Source organism: Lutra lutra, chromosome 11 (genome assembly GCF_902655055.1).
Source record: "Lutra lutra chromosome 11, mLutLut1.2, whole genome shotgun sequence".
In the NCBI taxonomy this organism is placed as follows: Eukaryota; Metazoa; Chordata; class Mammalia; order Carnivora; family Mustelidae; genus Lutra; species Lutra lutra.
This window is the reverse complement of record NC_062288.1, coordinates 65,924,895-65,948,293: the sequence shown is the minus strand read 5'-3', so window position 1 is coordinate 65,948,293 and position 23,399 is coordinate 65,924,895. Positions and strand designations below refer to the sequence as shown.

The following is a 23,399-nucleotide window of genomic DNA, read 5'->3' as shown; positions in this document are numbered from 1 at the left end:
CACTTGTCGGCAGGGAGCTGGGAAATGGAGACTAGCTACATGTCTAAGAAGAAAAGCAAAGCAGTCTGGCCACAGAATAGAGACCTACAGAAATTAAATAGTTTTCCTCAGGTCTGCCTCTAATTCATAATAAAGCTTGCATTTCAACACTGGCAGTCCACTTCCAGTGCCTTCAAAGTAGTAGTCAATACTTACTGCCTCCTATAGGCAAGGCATTTGTGGAAGGGATTTACATATAGTTATAATTTCATTCACACAACAACCCATTGAGGTAAGTACAGTTGTTTTGTGTGTTGTAAAGGTGAAAGAAAACTATGGCATGGAGAAGTTGAGTACCTTGGGGTCGCAAAGCTGAAGGGACCTAGGGACCTTAGCTCTGTGGCACCAAGGCCTTTGAACCTAGGGCATGTAGCAACAGAGTCCGTGCTGTTAATCATTCAACACATGCTACGGCCTAACGTGAACTGTGTTTACACAAATCAGTTGTGTCACATTGCCCAGTTTTACTTAGCAGGGCACATACATACTTTATATTCAGTGGGTATTCAAAACCCACTGCTTTTATTTATTTTTTTTAAACCCACTGCTTTTTAAAAACACAGTGTTCCTTAATTTTCTGCCCTCTTCTCTCACATTAATTTTATTTTCTTATTTTCTTTTATTTCTCCATTTATCCTTATTTTGCCCATTTTAATTTTTCTTCTGTTCTGTGTTCTAATCAGTTTAATCTTTTTTATGTGTCTGTTAGGCACCAGGTCCCTGCTTTTGTAGAATTTAATGTGTAGTTTAGGAAGACAGGCAATGTGAACAGATAATGACATGTGCCTTGATAAAGGAAGTAGGTAGAAAAATAGTGCAGAAAAAGTGATTACATCTGTGTGAAGAAGATGGGGTAGTGAGGGACAGATTTCTTTTTTTATTATTGATGTTAGAGGAGTTTACCAAGGTCAGAGCATATACATGTACAAAGGAGGCATAAGGTAATATGGTATGTTAAGCATTACAGGCAAATCCGGATTGCTGATGCATAGAAAAGAAGTGTTCAGACTATGGTGACTTCATATGCAAAGAAGGTAGACTCTATCCTGGACTTTGTTGTTAAATAAGAAATGGTATAATCAGATCTAATTGTAGATATTTTTGTTCAGCTGTCAGTCAAAAGGATGGCTTTTTAAAAGGTAATCAGAATTTGGGGGAAGAATTACTTCTTTTGAAAAATAGATTGAGTGATATATGTTGGGGGTCTATACCCTTCCATGTTCTCAGATTAATAGAACTATGTGGTTGAATAGTTTACTGGAAAGGAAGCATAGTGTAATGGTTAAACACCCAGACTCGAGAGTTGGCTGGCCCCAGATCCCTCTTCTTCCATTTACTGGCTGTGTGATCATAGCCAAGTTACATTACATCTTTTTGGGAACAACCAGAACAACAACAGTAACAACAATATTTATCCCACATGGTGGCTATAGGATTAAAAGAGTTATATGTAAGATACTTAAAATGATGCCTAGTGTTAAGCCCTATGTAAAGGCCCACTTTTAAATTTGTGTGCTTTCTGGACCGAGACCTCAGGGGCTCCAACTAATACTCTGACCTCTGTTAACTGTGCCAGTGAAGGGTATTTCTACCATGTTCTCAAGGCATCTTCACAACTGTTGTGGGAGGTAGGTTTGACAGGGTCAGTCTGCCATTTGGACTGACTTTCTACACTTTGTTTTCTTTGTGCTTGGGAGCTGCCACCTCACACTCTACCCAGTCACACTCCCTTATTCCAGGGATGGGGAGTGGAAAGTTTCCTGAGCTGCTCTTCTTTCCTTGCTCCTGGCCTCTAAAAGATGTTGTGAGGATTTTCCTAGTAATTTTTATGTGGAGAGAGGTACTAACAAATTGACAGTAGGTTACATACAGTACAGAATTTTGGACTGTGCTTTTTAACTGTAGCCTTCTGTCTTCTACTTGGTAGGTTAAAAAGAAAACTGTGTGATAGAATAGGAGATAAATTAACTATGGCAAGAGAGCTCCTAGAAAGTCAGTTGTAGCTTGTGAGTGGAAGAGAGTTTAGAGCATGTGGATAACAATAGAAGACAAATATGAGTGGTGCTATTTAGAGTGCTTGTTCTATGTCATTCCCCCACAAAAAAAACATTGTGCAGGGAAGATAAGGAGATGGTGAAGATCTTTCAGGTCTCCATATGCAGAGTCCTTTCAGCTTTTAGGTGATAAAGGAAAGTCAAGAAGAGTTACTACTTTAGATTTAATTCTGGTCATATGAGAAGTTGGTGCTAAGGTAGAAGTGATGGGAAAAATAATAGAGTACAAGTGATGGGATTTCGAAGAGACAATGACAGTCTCATCCTGTGACTCAGAATAACCAAAGGAAGGCATATTGGGAGAAGTCAGATGTACACTTGCATAAATTAGACCACACCTATTGTAGTCTAACATTTTAACAGAACATGGGCAATCTGTACCATGTTCAGAGCAAGACAACCAGAATTATGACACCATAGAGCTAATGATTCCGAGTTTCTGAACATTTAACTTAAAAATAGAAAGCTTTCTAAGGGTAAAGGTGGGATTAGTGCAAAGTCATGAGTACAGTATTTGAATAATAGAGAACTGCTATGTGCAAATAGGTTAGACTAATTTTGTGCAGTTGCAGAGATGTGGAAATTATAGGGAGACATTGATTCAGTTTCAGAAAATATTTTCTAACATTTATAGCCATCCATAATTATAATAGGCTCTCCTATGCATATTCCTTTTCAAGAATTAGTGAAGCGCCAGTTCATAGATTGACAGAAGAGATCTCTGTTTCGGATACAGGGTTAAAGAAGATGACCCATGTAATCTACCAATCTGTGATTTAATGGTCCTAAACAAAAAGACCTATTTGGGTGTGAAGTGTGTTAATGTCTTCTGTTCCTTCCACAACATGGCCCCAACTGTGTCCAAAGAGGAGTTTGAGGAAAATGAAGGATTGACTTTGAAATAAATCTTCCACGTTCTGACTTTGGATTCAAAAATAATGAAAAAATTAACAAATTCCATTTTTAAACATCTTTACTTAAAAAGGAAAAAAACACATCTTTGCATTTTGTTTTAAACATAAGTTATATATTTCTAATCTAAAATAACATGTTTAAAAAGTAAAATTCAGAAAAATCACCATTCAGAAGTAATCTCTATTTTTAGGTACATATTTTTGTAGCCATCTCCATCCCTCCCACCCCAGCCATGCATGTATATATACAGATAGATGATTTTCACAAAATTAATCTTTTGTGTATATAATTAAACACATTGAAAATTTTCCATGCCATTAGATAATCTGCTAACACGTAATCTTTTAATGGCTATAGACATGTGGGAAATGTGGTAATTTACTTATTCCTCTATAATGGTCACATAGGTTTTTTTCTATTTTTGCCACTAAAAATTCACTTAAGTGATCCTCTTTGTACAGTATTTTTGGTCTTGACTATTCCCTTAAGTTAGAATGGAAATTTAAGCCAAAGGGGTTGGCTCTTTTGTAACATCTTGATATAATGCTAAATGTACAAATTACATCAGTGTATGTTTCAAGGACTCTTCTCTAACACTCAGTATTTAATAGTTGTCCATTTTATAGGTGAAAATACCTTATTATCTTCAATGTTTAATTTGTTGAATATTAGCAAATTCGAACATAAATATTTATTGACACTTGACTGGGTTGCATAGTCTATTTTTCTAGTGAAGAACTGGCTGATATTTTATGAGTATGTCTGTTAGAAGAATTTTGTCTGAAATCTTTGCTCAGTGGAACCCCATCTTAATAAAATGAGTGTCCTCCTAATCAGTACAAATATGTATATATATGATTCCATTACTTTAAAAATGATCTAGCTTGTCTTTTGTTCTGATTTTTGTTGCTGGCTGAGTGACACGCAAACTTGTGAAGCATTCAATATTTGTATGTCTCTGTGGCTCACTTCCTCACCTTGCATGTGTGCTGTTCAAATGCCACCTCTTTAGTGAGGCCCTCCCTGATTGTCCTCCTTGGAATTACAACTGCTCCAGCTCGTGGCCTCACACCACACACAGTGTACTCCCAGCCTTCTTCTCCTGTTCCACTTTCTTCACTTTCTAAGAGACTATAATGGATTCATTTACTTGCCATGACTATTTCTATCTCTACTTAGTGAATGTTCTAAAATGTAAGTCTCACAAGGGCAGACTTTGCTCACTGTTATTTTGTTCACGGTTGTATCCATAGCCTCCAGAACAGTACGTGGCATTTAGTACACATTTGCTAAATCTTTGTTGAATGAATGAATAAATATTACCAGACTTCCTATTAAATTCAAAGATCCTTGTCCTAATGAATGATAATAGTTTTAATATATATTATATGTATTAATTTAAAAATATATAAAGTGAAATATCATTTCGTTTTGTTTTTACAGCTGATTTTTCACACATTGCAACTGTTAGCCTTCACTGTCCTTGCCATTTTAATCATGAGGCTGAAGTTGTTTTTAACACCTCACATGTGTGTTATGGCTTCCTTGATATGTTCTCGACGGGTAAGATACTCATTTTGGTGCCACTACACTATAGTAACTGTATGTGTTACTGCTGGTGAGGTTTCCATAGTTATTTTAGATATCCGTTAGAGCCAGGTATTACAAGATTTAGTTCCAGGATGTTTCACATTTTTGTGATTTCCTAATCTTAATCCTTGGTAATAAATCAGTACTAGAAGGATGAGGTGTGTTTCTTTCTTTCTTGTTTTGAGGATAAAGAAAGTTCCATATTTATTAGGCCCTCTAATTCCAAAATATATACTATTTTTAAACAATAGATGACCGTCGTTCTGTATATTATTAGTGCATTGATAATCTCAAACGACAACCCACCTTGGTTTAGTAGCAAGGTGAGAGTTTATTATTGGCCCTATAGCACACTTCATATAAGAATTAAAAATAAATGGTTTCTTTCATTTCAGCTCTTTGGCTGGCTTTTTTGCAGAGTTCGTTTTGAGAATGTTATCTTTGGCATCCTAACAGTGATGTCAATACAAGGTTGTGCAAACCTCCATAATCAATGGAGCATAATAGGAGAATTTAATAATTTGCCTCAGGAGGAACTGATACAATGGATCAAATATAATACCAGACCAGGTATGTAGCTCTTTAGTTCTATGTAAAGCTAGTATACAGACATGTAGAAACAGACACACAGAGTCATTAATTCACTCACAGATTTTAAGCATGCAAATTGTAGTGTCCACCAGTCAAACCTTTTCGAAAAACAATTTTGTGCCCTCTTTAGATGCCTCCTAGATAACTGCCAAGAATTTTAATTAACATGAGGAATTAATGATTGTTCTTAGAAATGTACTATAATGCTTAGATCATTATCATATTTTAACCCTAACAATGACAAGTAAATCTTCAATAACAAAATTTCACACCCTGTGAACAGATATTGGAGAAGATACTTTTGACTGTGGGGAGGTCAACAGTGCCCTTTATATCACTTCAGTCAGTGCTGACTCTCTCTTCCAACCCTGTAAAACCATTTGCGCACAGAAGAGTTAAAATCTCATATACTCCATTTTCCTCACTAAATAATTTCAAAAAGACTCCAAAATATTTTTAGCTTACTTTTTTTCCTATCTTTATAGGAAAAAATCACCTCAATATCACCTCAAGCAGACATATTTCAATTTTTAAAAAACCTTTCTAGAGAATAAGTGTATTCTACAGTATTTTCTATAAGTAATCCATCATCTTGTCCAAGACTATTTCATATTTATCTCACCAACAAGAATTAAGACTTTGCAGAGTATTTCTGCCCCTCTCTCTGCCATAGGTGGTTTCTCTTCAGTGATTTCAGCTGTTGCTGGACAGACTCCCCTACTTTTTTTCTGATAACTGTGTCCCTGGGCTTTGGGATCCTCTAACTCACATTTTCTCAGCCTTGGCACTATTGACATTAGAGACTGGCCTGTGCATTGAAGAATATTTTGCAGCATACCTTTCCTCAACCCACAAGTTGCCCACAATACCTCTCTCCCCACAGTGTGCCAATCAGAAATGTCTCCAGAGGGACGCCTGGGTGGCTCAGTTGGTTAAGCAGCTGCCTTCGGCTCAGGTCATGATCCCAGGTCCTGGGATCGAGTCTCGCATCGGGCTCCTTGCTCAGCAGGGAGCCTGCTTCTCCCTCTGCCTCTGCCTGCCATTCTGTCTGCCTGCACTCGCTCTCTCTCCCTCTCTCTCTGACAAATAAATAAAAAATCTTAAAAAAAAAAATGTCTCCAGAAATATATATCCCTAGAAAATAAAATCACATCTGGTTGAGAACCACTGCTCTAGCCTAAGAACTTTCCATCATTAATTATTGACTCTTGTGATAATAAATATACATTTCTACATTGATTGACTTATATATCTTCAAATTTAAGTCATACGTAAAGATACTCTCTCGAAGTTACATTTAGAATATTTAGTTAGATTTGCAAGTAAACAGCTATTTACAGTAGATCTGAATAACATGCCTTGTTAGTGATTTTATTATATTGATTAAAAATGTTAACCTTCAAAATTATTTAATAATTTATTATATAGAATTGTCAGGAGGTAAGTAAACATTTTTGTCTTCCACGAAACTACAGTTCACAGTTTCACCTTAAAACATATAGCATGAGACTTGCCTTTTGTAACAGTCTCTCAGTTCTTGGCATTTTAAATTATCGGAACAAGTATAAAGTTTTGTAATTCTTTCTGGTCCTATGTGTTTTTGTAGCATTGTCTTTTACATTGAGCTTAAACATGGCAGGAAGTTGTAGTAAAGTGCCTGAGTGTGGGCTCTGGTTCCACCTAGGTGTATAGACTTGACAAGTCAACTATCTTCATTGGTTCTCAGTTTTCTAATTTACAAAATAAGAATAACATAGAACCCACTTCATAAATTTCTACAAATTAAGTTGTTTAATCCTAGTAAACTTATTTAACACAGTTCCTGGCACAGAGATAACAAAGTCGGCTATTATAATAGCAGACAATATTGAGCAAAGAAAAAGAATAATGCCAATAGTTATTATTTAAATGTATTTCATCTTTCTTAATTTGAGTTCAAATATTATAGATAAGTACTGATCTTTGGTGTTCTTTAAAATATGTCATTAGGGAAAATGTCCTTGTTTTTCAGATGCTGTTTTTGCAGGTGCCATGCCTACAATGGCCAGTGTCAAGCTGTCTACCCTGCACCCCATTGTGAATCACCCACATTACGAGGATGCAGACTTGAGGTTGGCAACTGATTGAATGTTTTAACCAGACATGCTAATTTTTCTCAAAATGAAAATATCATGTATTTATGACTAACCTGTATGTTATTCTATTTGTTCCAGTAGAACTGCTAAGTACTACTACTAGGAGATGGGATGGTTCTAACCCATGGCCATCGTTTGCCAGCCCCTGCTCTGAACCCCACAAGCTCCTCTGCCTGATTTAAGAAACCATTCTCTATTTTACCAATGGCCTACAACTAACCTTTTCTAATAGAAAAGTACATGAAATTTGCTATATTACATGCTTTTATGAAAATTTAGGGTGTTTTTGGTTAGCTAGTTATGAAACTCAATTATCTTAATCTTTTAGTCATTGTCAACGTAATCTTTTCCTGTTAATGCATTTTTGGCCTATTTTTAGAGTTAACATTTTAAATCATTTAAAGTTTGATGTCTGGTTTTGGACATTGTACATCCTGTATGCTTGAAATTTTGAGAAATGTCCAATGCTGGGTGGGCAGATTGGTAACTGGGTGATGGACATTAAGGAAGGCACATGATGTACTGAGCACTGGGTGTTATATGCAACAGATGAATAACTGAAAGCTACATCTGAAACTGATGATACACTCTATGTTAACTCATTGAACTTCAGTAAGTTAAAAAAGAAATATCCAGTGCATAAATGGTAATTATTCAGGATTTCATAAAAACTCCTATTTGGGGGACAAATTATCTGTTGTACCATATTTTGGTGACTGATCCTGTTTGTCAAGCTTCCTCACTGCTACACTAGATGCCCTCTGTCTAAATGTATGATTTGCTACATTTCAACTTCAATTCATATGCTTTGCAGATAATTTCAGTAGGTGAAATTATCTACCAAAATCTGTTTTCTGTTGACCTCTATTCGAATGTGTTCTGTGAGCAGATTAATTACTTTATGCATATGCAAAGCAAATTTATATCCTGAACTCTGTAGTCTCTAAGCCACTTGATGTTTGTTCTGGTAAAAACTAACAAGCAGTACCTACAAAATTCAAACCACTGTAAGTTTTAGCATATGCAAAATAAAAGCAGGAAAGTAGAAACTGCTATCCAAAAATAATCTGTGCTGTTCCCCAAACAGTTCATGCTGCTTGAGGTCATATATATGAGTGTTCCACCCAGTGAGTGTTGAGATTTTCATTTACTAGCAAAATTGTTTCAGTCCATTCTATTCTAACTTATTAAAAAATATTTAATTGTGTTTTGAATGTAAAGGGCTCGGACAAAAATAGTTTATTCCACATATAGTCGAAAATCTGCAAAAGAAGTGAGAGATAAATTGTTGGAGTTACATGTGAATTATTACATTTTAGAAGAGGCATGGTGTGTTGTGAGAACTAAGTGAGTATGAGCCCTACATTGTATGGTATGGAATATCTTTAAGCAACAACCGTTTTACCTTATTACAGTAGTTGTGATTCTTTAAGATGGGATGGGGAGGGAGACAAATTTACCTAAAAGACTCTTAATCTCAGGAAACAAACTGAGGGTTGCTGGAGGGGTGGCTGATTGATGAACAATGGGGAGGTTATATGCATGCTGAGTGCTGTGAATTGTGTAAGACTGATGATTCACAGACACCTGTACCCCTGAAACAAATAATACATTATATGTTAATTTAAAAAATACTGAAAAAAAGAATTTTTATTCTAAATTAATTCTATTAAAGTACTATCCTGGTATTTTATTTAAAATTGCTTCATGTAGGAAAATAAATATCATTTCAGTAGAATCTAATTTCAAGAAACTGTAGAGTATCTTAGCTTCCTGATTTTTTTATTTTAACATCTTAAGTGTTGCTTTCCTTCATAGTTTTTCAAATTTTTATGATAGTTTTTATTAGAATTATGAAATACATATTTGAGTTTACAGTAGTGTGAGACATTAGCATTCTTTTACTACAACTGGATAACATTGAATTTGTAAGACCTATAAGAAAAGTTTTCGATAACTCAAGAAGATATAGTAAGTAAAACATTCCTAAGTATAATTTTTAACTTCTGAATTTTCAATTTCTAAAAATCACAAAATTCTAAAATGGTTAACGGATATCTTGAGGCCTTTCTTTTAGATTCCTTGACTTACGAGGTCCTTAGTTGTATTAAGTCTAACATTAAGAATTTTCATTTCTCATATGGATAATTGGGCATTAGACTATAAAACATTTTGGAAAAGTGAAGTTCATAAGTTTTAGTGGCTAATTTTAATACCTAATATATCTAGGAAAAAATGACATCGTGTAAAAGAAGCTGGAACATCATAATGTTGATGCATGTGCACATCACATTAATTTAAAATTTAATAAGACAACATAGACTTCAAAACAAAGCATATTACCACAAAAAGATGGACATTTTATAATGAAGAAAGGATTAACTCATCAAAATTTCTAAAATGTGTATATCTAAACAGAACTTCAGAGCTCTATTTTAATTAAAATTAAATTTAAAATGTATAGAATATAAAGAAAAATAAGCAAATTTTCAATGATAGTTGGAAATGTTAACTTTCCTTTCATTACTGAGAGAATTAGATAAAAAGAGTGTAAGGATTAAAAGATAGAAACATCAAACAGTATCAAATAATCTGACCTAATTACTTTTATAGAACAGTATAGGAAAATACATTCTGCAGAATACACATTCTTTTAAAGGGCACATGGAGTTTTCACCAAGGGAAAACATATGCTGGGCCACAAAAATGGCTTCAGTATGTTTAAAAGATTTGAAATCATAGAGAATTAAATTAAAAATTAATAATTAGAAATCTACTAAATAAGATATTTGCAAATGACAGTACAGACAAAAGGTTGATATCCAGGATCTATAAAGAACTCCTCAAACTCAACACACACAAAACAGACAATCATATCAAAAATTGGGCAGAAGATATGAACAGACACTTCTCCAATGAAGACATACAAATGGCTATCAGACACATGAAAAAATGTTCATCATCACTAGCCATCAGGGAGATTCAAATTAAAACCACATTGAGATACCACCTTACACCAGTTACAATGGCCAAAATTAGCAAGACAGGAAACAACATGTGTTGGAGAGGATGTGGAGAAAGGGGAACCCTCTTACACTGTTGGTGGGAATGCAAGTTGGTGCAGCCACTTTGGAGAACAGTGTGGAGATTCCTCAAGAAATTAAAAATAGAGCTTTAATTGACCCTGCAATGGCACTACTGGGTGTTTACCCCAAAGATACAGATGTAGTGAAAAGAAGGGCCATCTGTACCCCAATGTTTATAGCAGCAATGGCCATGGTCGCCAAACTGTGGAAAGAACCAAGATGCCCTTCAACGGATGAATGGATAAGGAAGATGTGGTCCATATACACTATGGAGTATTATGCCTTCATCAGAAAGGATGAATACCCAACTTTTGTAGCAGCATGGACGGGACTGGAAGAGATTATGCTGAGTGAAATAAGTCAAGCAGAGAGAGTCAATTATCATATGGTTTCACTTATTTGTGGAGCATAATAAATAGCATGGAGGACAAGGGGAGATGGAGAGGAGAAGGGAGTTGAGGGAAATTGTAAGGGGAGGTGACCCATGAGAGACTATGGACTCTGAAAAACAATCTGAGTGTTTTGAAGGGGCAGGGGGTGGGAGGTTGGGGGAACCAGGTGGTGGGTATTGGAGAGGGCACGGATTGTATGGAGCACTGGGTGTGGTGCAAAAACAATGAATACTGTTACGCTGAAAAGAAATTTATTAAAAAATAAATAAATAAAAGTAGCGGGAACCTAAAAAAACTGAGTGGAGATAGCTGTTGCACAAGATAGGAGATCCAGACAAGTTAACTGCCTACCAGAACAGAAACAAAAACATCATCAGAAAAACAAAACAGATTCCAGACTCACTGCCAGTTGTTTTCTCTAGTGTTCAGTTTCCAACCCAAAATTACCAGACCTGTGAAAAAAAAAATTTTTTTTTTATATTTGGAAATCCATTTTTTTTTAAAGATTTTTCAATACTCCAGAAAAAAGTTAGTAGAATCTGATTCAAATAGGTTGAGATGTTGGACTGAGCAGGAAAACACTGCAAAGCTGCTGTTATGATTATATTCAAGGAATTAAGGAAAACATGTTCAAAGAATTGAAGACATGATATCAGTAAGGGACAAGATATGATTTTCAACAGTGAACACCCTCCCCAGAAAAATGGAAACTCTAGAATTGAAAATTATAATAAATGAATGACAATTCTTTAAAAGTTCTCAAGAGATTTGATGTAACAACAGAAAAAAGATCAATGACTTTAGGGTAAGTAAAGAAAAAGTACAATCCAGGGGCGCCTGGGTGGCTCAGTGGGTTAAGCCTCTGCCTTTGGCTCAGGTCATGATCTCAGGGTCCTGGGATCGAGCCCCGATTCGGGCTCTCTGCTCAGCAGGGAGCCTGTTTCCTCCTCTCTCTCTCTGCCTGCTTGTGATCTCTCTTTCTCTGTCAAATGAATAAATAAAATCTTAAAAAAAAAAAATGAAAAAGTACACTCCAAAGAACAGGAATCAAAAAGATTGAAGAAGAATAGCAAAAGCCACAGAGACCTGTGTGTTATTAAATAGTTCAACACGTGGGTAATACCAGAAAGAATGAAAGAAAAGAAAAATGGGAGGAAAAGAAATACCTGAAGAAATCTTGGCCAAAAATTTTTTGTTTGTTGAAAGCCATTAACTTAAAGATGCAATTAAGGTTAACAAATGCAGCTAGGATGAACCCAAGGAAATCTACATCATGGAATATCATAGTCAAACTGGTGAAAAACAAGGAGAAAAGAGAAAATCTTGAAGCAAGAGAAGAATGATACGATAAACATCTGGTTCTTGTCATAAGTAGAAGTCAACTGACATTGAAATGATAATTCAAAATTCAGAAATACAGGATATACTAAAATGTGCTGGAAATGTTAAAAATGTGGATAAATATTAATCACTATATGTATATATATATAATCCTTTGAAAATCTTTTAAAACCTTATGACTAGTTAAAGCAAAGATAATACCATTATATTTTTGAGTTTATAATGTAAGTCATTTATATATGACAGCAATAGCACAAGCAAGGGGAGTAAACAAAAATGTATGATTTTCTGGAAATAATCCAAGTTTAATGTTGAGTAACTGATACATTGAAGATGCCTGTTTCAATATCTAGAGCAACCACACACACACACACACACACACACACACACACACACAGAGGCAAAAAAATGCATAAGCCAATGAATGAAATGGATGATATTGTAAAACTTTTTGCTTGACATAAAAGAAAGAGAAACAGACATTAAAAAAAAAAGATGAAACAAATAGAAAACAAGGAAAAAAAGCCTAAATCAAACAATATCAGTAATCACAAATACGAATGGGGATAAAACACTCTAATTAAAAGACAAAGTTTAGTAGACTGAATACAAAAGCAAAACCCAACTGTGTGTCCCCTTGAAGACATGCATTTTAAATACAGATACATGTATCGATGCAAGGAAAAGGAATGGAATTGTTTTGTGAATAACATATGAAAGCTGCAGTAATATAAATATCTGGAATATTCTAGAGAAGGCAAAGCTATATTGCAGAAAGGAGATCAGTGTTTTCCTGGCTAAGCTGGAGCTAGGGGACCCACTGCAGAAGGGTTCAAGGGAAATTGTTTCAGTGCTAGGAATTCTCTATATTATGATTATGGAAGTGCTCACACACCTATACACAGTTTTCATTATTTATCAAACTTTACTCATAAATGGGTGCATTTTATTGTACATAAATATTTCCTCAATATAGCTGTTAAAAAATAATAGCCAGTTTGGCCTGATTTCTTCCCTTTACTGCCTGCTTCTCATGCAGGGTTATTCCCTAGTGAGAACTAGTATCCCAGTCAGTCCAATATAAAGCCACCCAAAATAGGAAAGGGTAGAGAAGAACAAATCTGAGCAACAAGAGCTTTCCTTCATTATCTTGGACTATATGTTTTCATGCTGACCTAACTCAGATGAAACTCAAAAATGGGAAATTCATCAGGAATTAGATTAGCTTTCCTTTAATCTGTCTCCTACTACTCATGAGCCTTATGTTTGGATGGTGATATGACCTAGAAAATATATTTATTTATATTTCATTTTGAAAATAAATTTTTAAATATGTAAATATGAATGTATATTGGACCTTTACTGTTAAGCTTAATAATATGCTTGTTATTTGGTTAAGTGGAACATGAAAATACAACATATTTAATTTCATTTTTATCCTTAAAAGTTGAACTTACATTTTTTGAAATGATGCTTTAAAATCTTTATTAAATAAATTAGTCTCAGGGCGCCTGGGTGGCCCAGTCAGTTAAGCATCTGCCTTTGGCTCAGTTCATGATCCCTGTCCTGGGATGGAGCCCTGTGTCAAGCTCCCTCCTGAGCTTCTCCCTTTCCTCCCCACTCATGCTCTCTCTCCATATCTCTGTCTCTCTCTCAAATAAATAAAAAAGCATCTCCAAAAATCTTAGAGCTACTTTATAATTTATATATTTTCCTTGCATATGACTACATTTTTAATATGGATATATATGTGCCTTTTTTTTTTTAGGCCTGGTTGCAGTATGCTGGAAATTTGGGATGTGGAAGACCCTTCCAATACAGCTAATCCACCCTTATGTAGTGTCTTGCTCAAGGATGGGAGGCCTTACTTCACCACAGTATTTCAGAATAGTATGTACAGAGTATTAAAGGTTAACTGAGAACAAAACCCATCACACTGTGGTGAAAACAAGTGTGTAGAAAACAATGACTTTGCCTTATTTGCATTAATTAAAATCACAAGCTTTAATAAGGGGTCCTTAAAAAGAAGATATTAAAAATGATCTCAGGTTATTTTGATTACCAAAAGGTAAATTATTTCATTGGTTTCCATTGAATGTCAGCCTTTTTAAGCTTGTTATTTAAATGATTAAATCATTTCATACTGCATAAACAAATGTCCATCCTAGAAGTTGTAAAGAAAAAAAGAACAATGACATTTAATAATTTAAAGGTAAATGTCAGTCCTTTCGTACCCAACTAGATGCTTCAGATTTTCTCCAATACCAGCGTGCACCAGCTCAGACTCTTGAAACCACTTACAATAGATTAATACAGTTCCTGAAATGACACTTCCTTAAAATCCTGATACTAATCACAACTTCTTTACCTCTGTGAGGAAATTTGTGTGTAACCACGTGTCTATTAAGGTTGTTTTTGCTTTTATTAACCCTCGGGAAAGATTTTTACTAGCTTTTAATAGTTTTTTATTATTTCAAGTTAACTATTTTTAAAAACAACTTATTTAGTAACATTTTAAATGTCTTGAAATGTATTTACCCAACCAAATAAGTATTTTCTATTGATTAGTTCCCAGCTGAGGTTCAACAGGTTATTAATCTGTCTTTATAATCCAGTGAATTTTCTTTTAACATTCAAGTAAAATAAAAACTGCTATGGTACAAGACCAAATTTGGGGGTTAAAACATAAGCAGAAAAGAAAATCCAGCTAAATTTATAATTTTTAAGGTCCTAGATCCTGAATGAAGCAAAGGCATTTTTCATCTCCACAGCCCTGTAATTCAGTGGACATAGTCTTTCTGATCACCATCTTTGTAATAACATATTTCTAAATCCTCATTTATTTTTGGTTTTGGATAAGGAAATTGATGTTTTATATATCTCCTCCTCCAATATGAAACCTGTGCAACAGTAATGCTTTGAGAGTGGGAAATAATTATCTGGAAGATACTGCTGAATGCAAAGATAAACACTCGTTCTCTGCTGGAGAGACAGTAAATATGCCACATTTGTAGTATTTTCATATCTGCTTTAAATTAGTCACCTTGGAGTTTTTGTAATTCCCTTATGTTCTTGGCCCTCTGCATTTGGACTAACAAAATTACTTTGTTCTATAGATTAGTTCATGTATGGGAGTTAGGAGATTATATTTAAGAAAACTGATAAAATTATTTTTCAACTTTTGTAATTGTAAAATATTTTAATACAGGATATAAAACATCTAAGAAAGCATGCCCCATTTTATCAGTATTTTCAAATAACTTATTTGGGCCTAAGTATAGGGCAAAGAAGGAAAGGAGACTTAACATCTAATATTCATAAAAATAAAATACATTTTGGATGATATTTTCATAGGAAATATTTTAAAGAAGTTGGTAGAATTTTTTTAAAAGAAGAGCTGTATTAGCTAATAAAATACAAAAGTATACTTATGTGGATTGACATAGGAAAACCAATAAAATTATTTTCAACTTTTATAGTCGTAAAATATTTTAAACACAGGATGCAGAGCAAGCTAAGAAAGCATGCCACATTTTACTTATTTTAGCATTTTCAAATAATTTGTTTTGGTGTGTGGGGCAACAAAGGAAAAAAATATAAAACCTAATATTCATAAATTAACACATTTTTGATGGTGTTGTCATAAACTATTTTTTTTAAAAGTTGTAATTCAACAACAGAAAGGAAAGAATAGTATTAACTAGTTAAATGTTCCATACAGATAAAATGTACTACTATGGATTGTGTTACTTTCATGTACTATGTATATTTGAAAATTAAAAAAGCACTTGAAGATCCTGTGTGTTTTCTATCTTTTCTCATCCTTTACCAAGCATACATTTTGACATTGAAATAATTCCGATATGAAGGTAGAAATCACAGGTCCCTGAATTTATCAACCGTGTTTACACAGGCAGTGATCTTTCTTAGCCATTTAAAAACAATTCTGCGTCATCTCTCACAGAAGGCAGTGTACTGTGATGGAAATAGTGTGAGCTTTGTAACTAGATGAGTCTAATTTTAAATCCTGGCACTTCTATTTACCAGGTGTATTACCTACCATCCATTCGAACAATATTTATTGAGTACTTACTGTATGCCAGGCACTGTGCTAATTCAGCTCGGTCATGTTACAGGACTGAGCTTCAGTCTCTTCACCTGGAAATTAGAACTCACACTACCTATTTGACAGTGTCATGATGAGGATTAGTAAGGTAGTGTGTTAAAGTGTTTGGCACATGTAGCTAAGTCACTCAACAAATGTTCGTTCCATACAATCATTCTCCCTGCATTCTAAATAACCAGCTTAGTAGTATCAAGTTATATACTAGGTTATTTCATCTCAGAATTTCAAACAGTTCTACCTTTATTCTGTGTCAATAAATAGGAATACTGGGCTACAGCTTGCTTTTGTACGAATAAGGCAATTGGCTTCTTTCCTGTACATATTGTTTATTTTTTTGAAATGTGAAGACTGTGCGGGTTGGGTGATGGTAGATTTTCCTCAGTGCAGGGCAGTGTCTTCCTTCATTTCCTATGCTCCTATTTATGTGCACCTATTTGAAACTGGCTAGAAGTGAGTTGCACACAAGCTACAACAACTGCCCCCCATTTTCTGCTTGTCAGAATCTGAGGTACAGCTTCAGTGAACAATATGTGTCTTCTACTCTTTTGCTGCTAATAGACACCACATCAAAAAACACTGAGTACTTTTCATGTAAATTTTAACTTTGTTTAAAAAATTATATTTGAGAGAGAGAGAGAGAGAGCAAACAGGAGTGAGGGGAGGGAGAGGGAGAAGCAGACTCCCGACTAGGCAGAGAGCCTGACACGGGGCTTGATCCAAGGACTCTGAGATCATGACCTGAGCTGAAGGCAGACATTTAATGGACTGAGCCACCCAGGCACCTCTCATGTCGATTTTAATAATAAAACTATATTTTATTTGATAAGTGTCTATTATACAAGAAATACAAACTCATGGAATTTTTGTTTTCAAAAACAATTTGAAAGTAGGATAAATATTCAACAAGCACAATTACTCTCTGTTTTCTTCCAACTAGTAGGCATATTTTGCTTGTTTTCTTTTAACATGATTTAAACCGCTTCAGGTTTTGTTCTTTACACAGAGAGCAGATGTGAAAAAGTTTTACAGAGACTATTTTAATGGCTACCTAATATCCCATCAGGTGTGTGCTGGCGGGGGGGACCCTACTGAGTGATACCCATACTGCATGTATGTGTATGTAGAACAGCACTACAATGGATATCTTAGTGCAGTAAGATTTTTAAATTTTCAGATTATTTCCTTAGGATTGTTTCCATAAAGTTAAATTTCATTTTAAAAATGTGGATACCCTTAAAGCAGTTTACCTCAAATTACCTTTGCAAAAGGATTATACACACCACCTGAAGTCCATGTATGACAATGCTCATTTCACAACACCCTCATTAACATTGGTCAGGCTTATTAAAATTATTTCTTGCTAATTTGTGACACTCAGAGTTATTCATTAATTTACATTTGTTCCATGGCTTCTGAGGTTGGGTACCTATTCATGTCTGTTAAATGGCTGCATTTCCTTTTGTGTATTGCCTCTTTGCATTCATCTGCATTTATATGTGTCTAGCCCAGCACAGAGATTGTCTGTGTTACAGACACTGATTTTTAGTGAGTCTGTCTTGTCATTGTTCAGTAATGTTGTTGAAGTTGCCATGTAAGTTAGGACATTCTTACTACTCTGTAGGCTGGAGATTATACTTCAGCTGTCTAAAGTAGTTTATAATTTGTACCATATTCAATATGTCATATTTAATATTAAATACCAAGTCTCAAAGTCTCAGTGCCTTACCCGTTTATTTTATTTATTTTTTAAGATTTTATTTATTTATTTGACAAAGACACTGCAAGAGAGGGAACACAGCAGGGGGAGTGGGAGAGGGAGAAACAGGCCTCCCGCTGAGCAGGGAGCCTGATGGGGGCTCGATCCCAGGACCCTGGAATCATGACCTGAGCCAAAGGCAGACGCTTAATGACTGAGCCACCCAGGCGTCCCACCTCACCTGTTTAAATAGATTCAGTGACCATAATTCACGGCCAACAACTTTGTAAGTTATGTATGAAATTTCTGAAACCATTATTGCTCTAAACTGGGTTGCTTTTTATAGCACATAGAAAGCAGGATTAGCAAATTTTTAACAGTTTTGGCCTCATGTGAACTAGTGGAGTTTCATGTCCAATAAAAACTCCCTATATTCTTAATCTTTAGAAAGTATATTCTCTGTAGCTCTGTTCATATTCTTTGATAAATCCATTGAGTCTCCTCGAGAGAGGGAAGGTTAGAGATAAGGGGAAGAAAAATCTCTTTTTGAAAATTCTTTTTTAACCATGAGAAGCAAAAGGAAAATTTGAAAAGAATAGGGATTATATAACTTAATGCATAAAAATAAAATTTAGATGGGTCAAGAACTTAGAACTTCTAAAACTTAACTTTTAGAAGGAAATGGGGAAATGCAATTTAAAACCACATGACAAAATATACAAGTCTGATAGTAATTGGTGAGAACAGGGAGCAACAGGAACTCATGAAACTGTAGTAGGAGGACAAATTGATACAGCTCTCTTGGAAAATAATTTGTTATTACCTAACAAATTTTTAAAATATGCTGTCCCTGCAACCTACAATTTTACCCTAAAGAAATGCTTGTGCAAATATGCAAGGGAAAACAGTTACAGGAATAGTTATGGAAACTGGGTGCCTGGGTGGCTCAGTCAGGTAAGTGTCAAACTCTTGATTTTGGCTCAAGTCATGATCTTGGGGTCATGGGATCAGGCTCTGCCTAGGGCTCCACGCTCAGCACAAAGTCTGCTTGTCCCTCTCCTTCTGCTCCCCCCAACTGTTCATGCTCCTTCTCTCCTTCTCCCGCTCTCACAAATAAATAAGTAAACTTCTTAAATCTTTAAAAAGAATATTTATAGAAGCATTATTTTTATCTTGGGAGGACAGAAGCTGAAAACAGCCTAAAGGACCACTAATAGACTAAATAAAATGGAATATCACATCAGGAGTGAAAATGATCTACTCATGTATCAGGAAGACTGAGTCTCAAATACAGTGTTAAGAATAAAAAACTAAGTTATCAGGCATGGGACACGTGTGTAAATATGTACGCCACTTATCTATAGCCTAAAAGCAAAGATCGATGGCAAAACAGTAAAATCACAGGCACGATTAATGCAGAGCGTAGGCTAGTGATCACTTCTGGCAGAGAACGCAATCCAGGAGGGACCTCGGCTGCTTCAACCATCCTGTTCAAGTTCTTGACTGGGTGTTAAGTAGGTAAGTGTTCATTTTATAGTTCTTTAAGATCTACATATGCTTTATAATGTTTGATATATTTTACACCCTTCAAAGTATGGCTCTGATATCACATCAATGGTTCTTAAACATCAGATTCTCTTTCAGTAGCCCTCGTGTGCTTAAACAAGCATCAGGAGTTGTTCTGATGACTGAGGTCTAGCTGGCCGAGCATTGTCAGACTGTAGATTTCATTGAGCTTCCACTCCTGTGTTTTATTAGTGTCTTGAAACAGCAGATGGTGTGACAGTGCCTTTATTGAACAGCAAAAATGTAATAGAAATTTTGATGGAAATTTTATTATTTAAAAATTTTTTTCTATGAAAGGAATTCACGTGCACTAAGGAAAAGTTGGAAAAATCCTGAATAGTAGTGAAAAGAAAAAAGATGATTTTCTAGTACAGCTTTTTAAAAATTACCACATCATGGCTCATTGGACTTTGAAGAAAGACAGCATTCATAGAAATTGTATTACAATTCATAATTCATTTTGTTGTCAAGATGAGCAATATAATGGCTTTGTCGTGGCCTTAAAATAGCCTCCATAGGATGAGAACTCTGTATTTGCAATGGAGCACAGTGGATTTGATAGCCTATGTCTGTTAGATATCCATGTTCTGTATAATATATAGAAACATTACAAATTGGATTTTTTTTTTAATGTCAAGATTTTTACTGTCCAACTTGAAGATAGTACATTGATTAGGACTTCAAATTAGGCTCCCTGTTTCTCTTGAATCATGTTAAATTACTTTTTTTTTTACCTCTTCTGGTGATTAAATACCAAAATTAGAAAGAAATACAAAATGAACCTACTTAATAACACATCCATAAAGAGATGTTTTTTTCCAAAAGAAAAAAATTTCTAGCCTGGGTTTCAGTAATATTGAACAGGAGACATTGTTTTTCTTTGAAATGAGGCCTAATCAAGTATCCAGTTTTGAGCGTAGATGCTAACTGGTGATAACCATCTCTGACAGACGCCCTGGCACAACTGAAGGGATACTTGAGCAGACCCTGTCACTTCACAGAAGACTTTCCTCCCAAGGATGCTGCTTGATCTGCATCTTAAAGGGAAGGTAAGAAGTAAGTAACTCAATGGGATGAGGGAAGGGGAAGGCACTTTCCGGGAAGGCACTTTCCAGGAAGGCGAAGCAGCCCGTGCAAGAGCCCAAAACCACTGAGGCCCGTGGCTCAGTCCAGGACGTGCACTTTCGTTCCGTGAAAGCACGGGCAGGCTGAGGTGCCTCCTGTAAACCGGACAGAGACATGCAGCTCATGCAAGTGGCAGGGTTTAAGGGAAATCTGCCTCCGCCGTGGGAAGACGGAGCCCACGCCCTTACTCTCCAGTCTGGCAGCTCCAGGGCTCCATGTCTCTGGAAACTTTAAAATACCTTCCTCCCCGAATCGTGAGGATCCAGCAAGAAACCCCATGTGGGAGTGGGTCATCCAGTAGTATACTTACGGTCCATCTTAACTCCTGAAGACGTCGAGGCAACTTTGAATTGGACGTGCACAGGAGGCGGCTCTGAGAGGTATTAGTAATCCGAAAAGGCAAATCACAAGATCCTTTTCATTCGGCTTTGAATCATGTTAGAGGAGCTTTTTCAGACAGAAACAAAGAGAAACAAAGAGAACTCACTTATTAGGCTTGGCTGAGATTAAAATTTATTTGTACCCTTTGAAGGCGTATAGACAGTGGCCCTTATCTTTAAAATTCCTCGGAACAGCTGTGCTAATGCATGGATAGATACTGAGATGACTCAGATGAAGTTGCAAAGGCCCTTCATGGAAGACGCTGAACTGATCGTATCCCCAAGGATGTAGGAACTGGCGTCTATGGAAAAATAGGTCCTCTGCTGGGCGGGGGGGGGGGGGGGGGGGGGGGGGGGGGGGGGGGCAGGCAGGCGGTGGGGGGAAGCTTGGTCACACAGCGTCATCGCAGAGGCCCAGCGGATACAAAGGGGATCTTAACAAGAATAAGTCTTTTTAAATTAGTGTTGTGTGGCAGCCACAAAGGCACATTACCATTGGGACAGTCCTCCAGGGAGGAACTTACTGTCCAGAGGCCAGAGTAGAGTTCGCCGACCGTCCCCAACCTGAGCCCCGGCAGCTTCTGACCTGGCCTCAAAGAGGTCCCACTCTTCTGAGCAGTCCTGAGGGGTGACAGCATGGCAGGTGCGAGGGTCTGGCCATTTCCGCCCGGGGCTGGACTCCCCCAAACAGGCAGCCTCTTCTTTGGAGCTCCTCATGTCAGCCCAGATGTGCTCAGGTATCCCTTGCTCCTCCTCTCCAGGGTCTGGGATGGGCCTCGAAGCTGTCAGGCTTCCTCACCCAACTCACTTCCTTTCAGGGCCATATCTGCCATCAAGCCCTTTGCCCTCCTTTCTCCATCTTAGCTTCTGTTTCCTGGAGGACATTGTTAGTTCCCTAACCAAAGGAGCAAGACTGATACAAAGTGAAGGTCAAGCAAAGCTTTATTTTGCACCAAGCATCGAGAATCAAACTGACCGGTGGGAGGGGGGTGCCTCTTACAGAGAGGGAGACCCCTCCAAGCCTCACAGACTAACTTTTACAGAGCAAAGGCCATGTGGTTGAGCCTGGCCGCACACAGGTGGCCAATGAGATTATAACACACAGAGAAAGCTGCACAGTCATGCTAGGTCACACACGGGTGGCCAATTGAATTACAATTCACCCCATAGTAGCTATTTGAACTAGCCTATCACCTTGGTCAGAATTGGTGCCCAAAAGGTGGGGCTCACACTCCTTGCAACTCATCCCTACATCTGGGCTCTGTTATCTCCACCTGACCTGACCCACCTTTGTATTTGGGCTCTGTTACCTGGGACTGGTCGACCATATTATACTAGTTTCCCGGACTTGCTTTTAACTGAGTCCCCTGGGGGGAGGCAGGGTCAGTTTAAGTTTTACTGCATAAACAACAAAATGGCTGTTTAATCCAAGATGGAATTGTTCTGGCTACATAGGCCCTTACAGACATGAGCTCATCTAGGCAGATTGCTAGCCCACATCCTAGGCAGAGCAAGTTCAGGCTTCTGTTTCAGTCTGGCGGGGTGTCTGACAGATTCTGTTCCTCCCTGTGTATGTGGGGTTTACAAATACAGAGAGCCTTACTGACTGCGGAAAGCCTACTTTCGCTCATGCTACTTGGCCATGAATTTTCCTGACCATTCAGAGATGGTGCCACTGAGGAAACGCCTCTCTTTTTAGAACCCTACTGGGGTGCCCAGGGTAATTCCTAGGAGCCTTTTTGCACAGCAGCTATTGCCAAGAGAGGGGACCGGACCTTATGCCCATGCGATGCCTGTCTTTTCTCACAGTTCCGGACCCTCATCAGATCTCAGGGTTCTCCAAATGGAGAAAAGTCATTTGAGAAAGGTAGAGGCCAGGCATTCAAGCCATTAAGGCACAGTACATTCACACTGTGCAGATGAAGAGTTAAATGCTGAAATTTGGTCAGGATATTAATCTAGCCTAGTCCAGTTATTTTAAATGATGAATTAGGCTTTGTTAGACTCTCTTTACAATATTGTGAAAAGCAAAAGTATCTGAAATACAGACTTGTTTGTTCCCCACACTTATCAAAAGGTTTACTGTATTATGAAAACTGGATTATTAATTTTTTTTAATAAGCCCACTAAAAGTGTGCAGAAATTCATTTTATATATACTTAGTGCCATCTGCTGGCTGTGATGTATCATAACATCTGTCATGAAATACAAAAATTGTTAAGCAGCTAGTTTGCGTTTGTTTTAACAGGTAACAGGAGAAATTCGGAGAGAAACAAAGAGAACTCACAGACATGAACTGCACTTTTAGTTGTGATTATGTCGGCAAACGGTGATAGAACAGTCTTCCTGGCTCTTCTTTGCCC

General features: G+C 36.7%; 1 protein-coding gene across 1 annotated transcript in view; it reads left to right on the top strand.

The window, feature by feature from the left end:
• The window catches only part of DPY19L2 (dpy-19 like 2), a 94,499-nt gene extending 79,383 nt beyond the window's left edge, over nt 1-15,116 (top strand). The window contains exons 18-22 of the mRNA XM_047695486.1: nt 4,452-4,571; nt 4,994-5,168; nt 7,201-7,300; nt 8,546-8,671; nt 13,912-15,116. Of these exons, the coding sequence (XP_047551442.1) occupies nt 4,452-4,571; nt 4,994-5,168; nt 7,201-7,300; nt 8,546-8,671; nt 13,912-14,062 (672 nt within the window). The 3' untranslated portion in view covers nt 14,063-15,116. The remainder of the gene's footprint in view (nt 1-4,451; nt 4,572-4,993; nt 5,169-7,200; nt 7,301-8,545; nt 8,672-13,911) is intronic.
• Nucleotides 15,117-23,399: the final 8,283 nt, after the last annotated feature.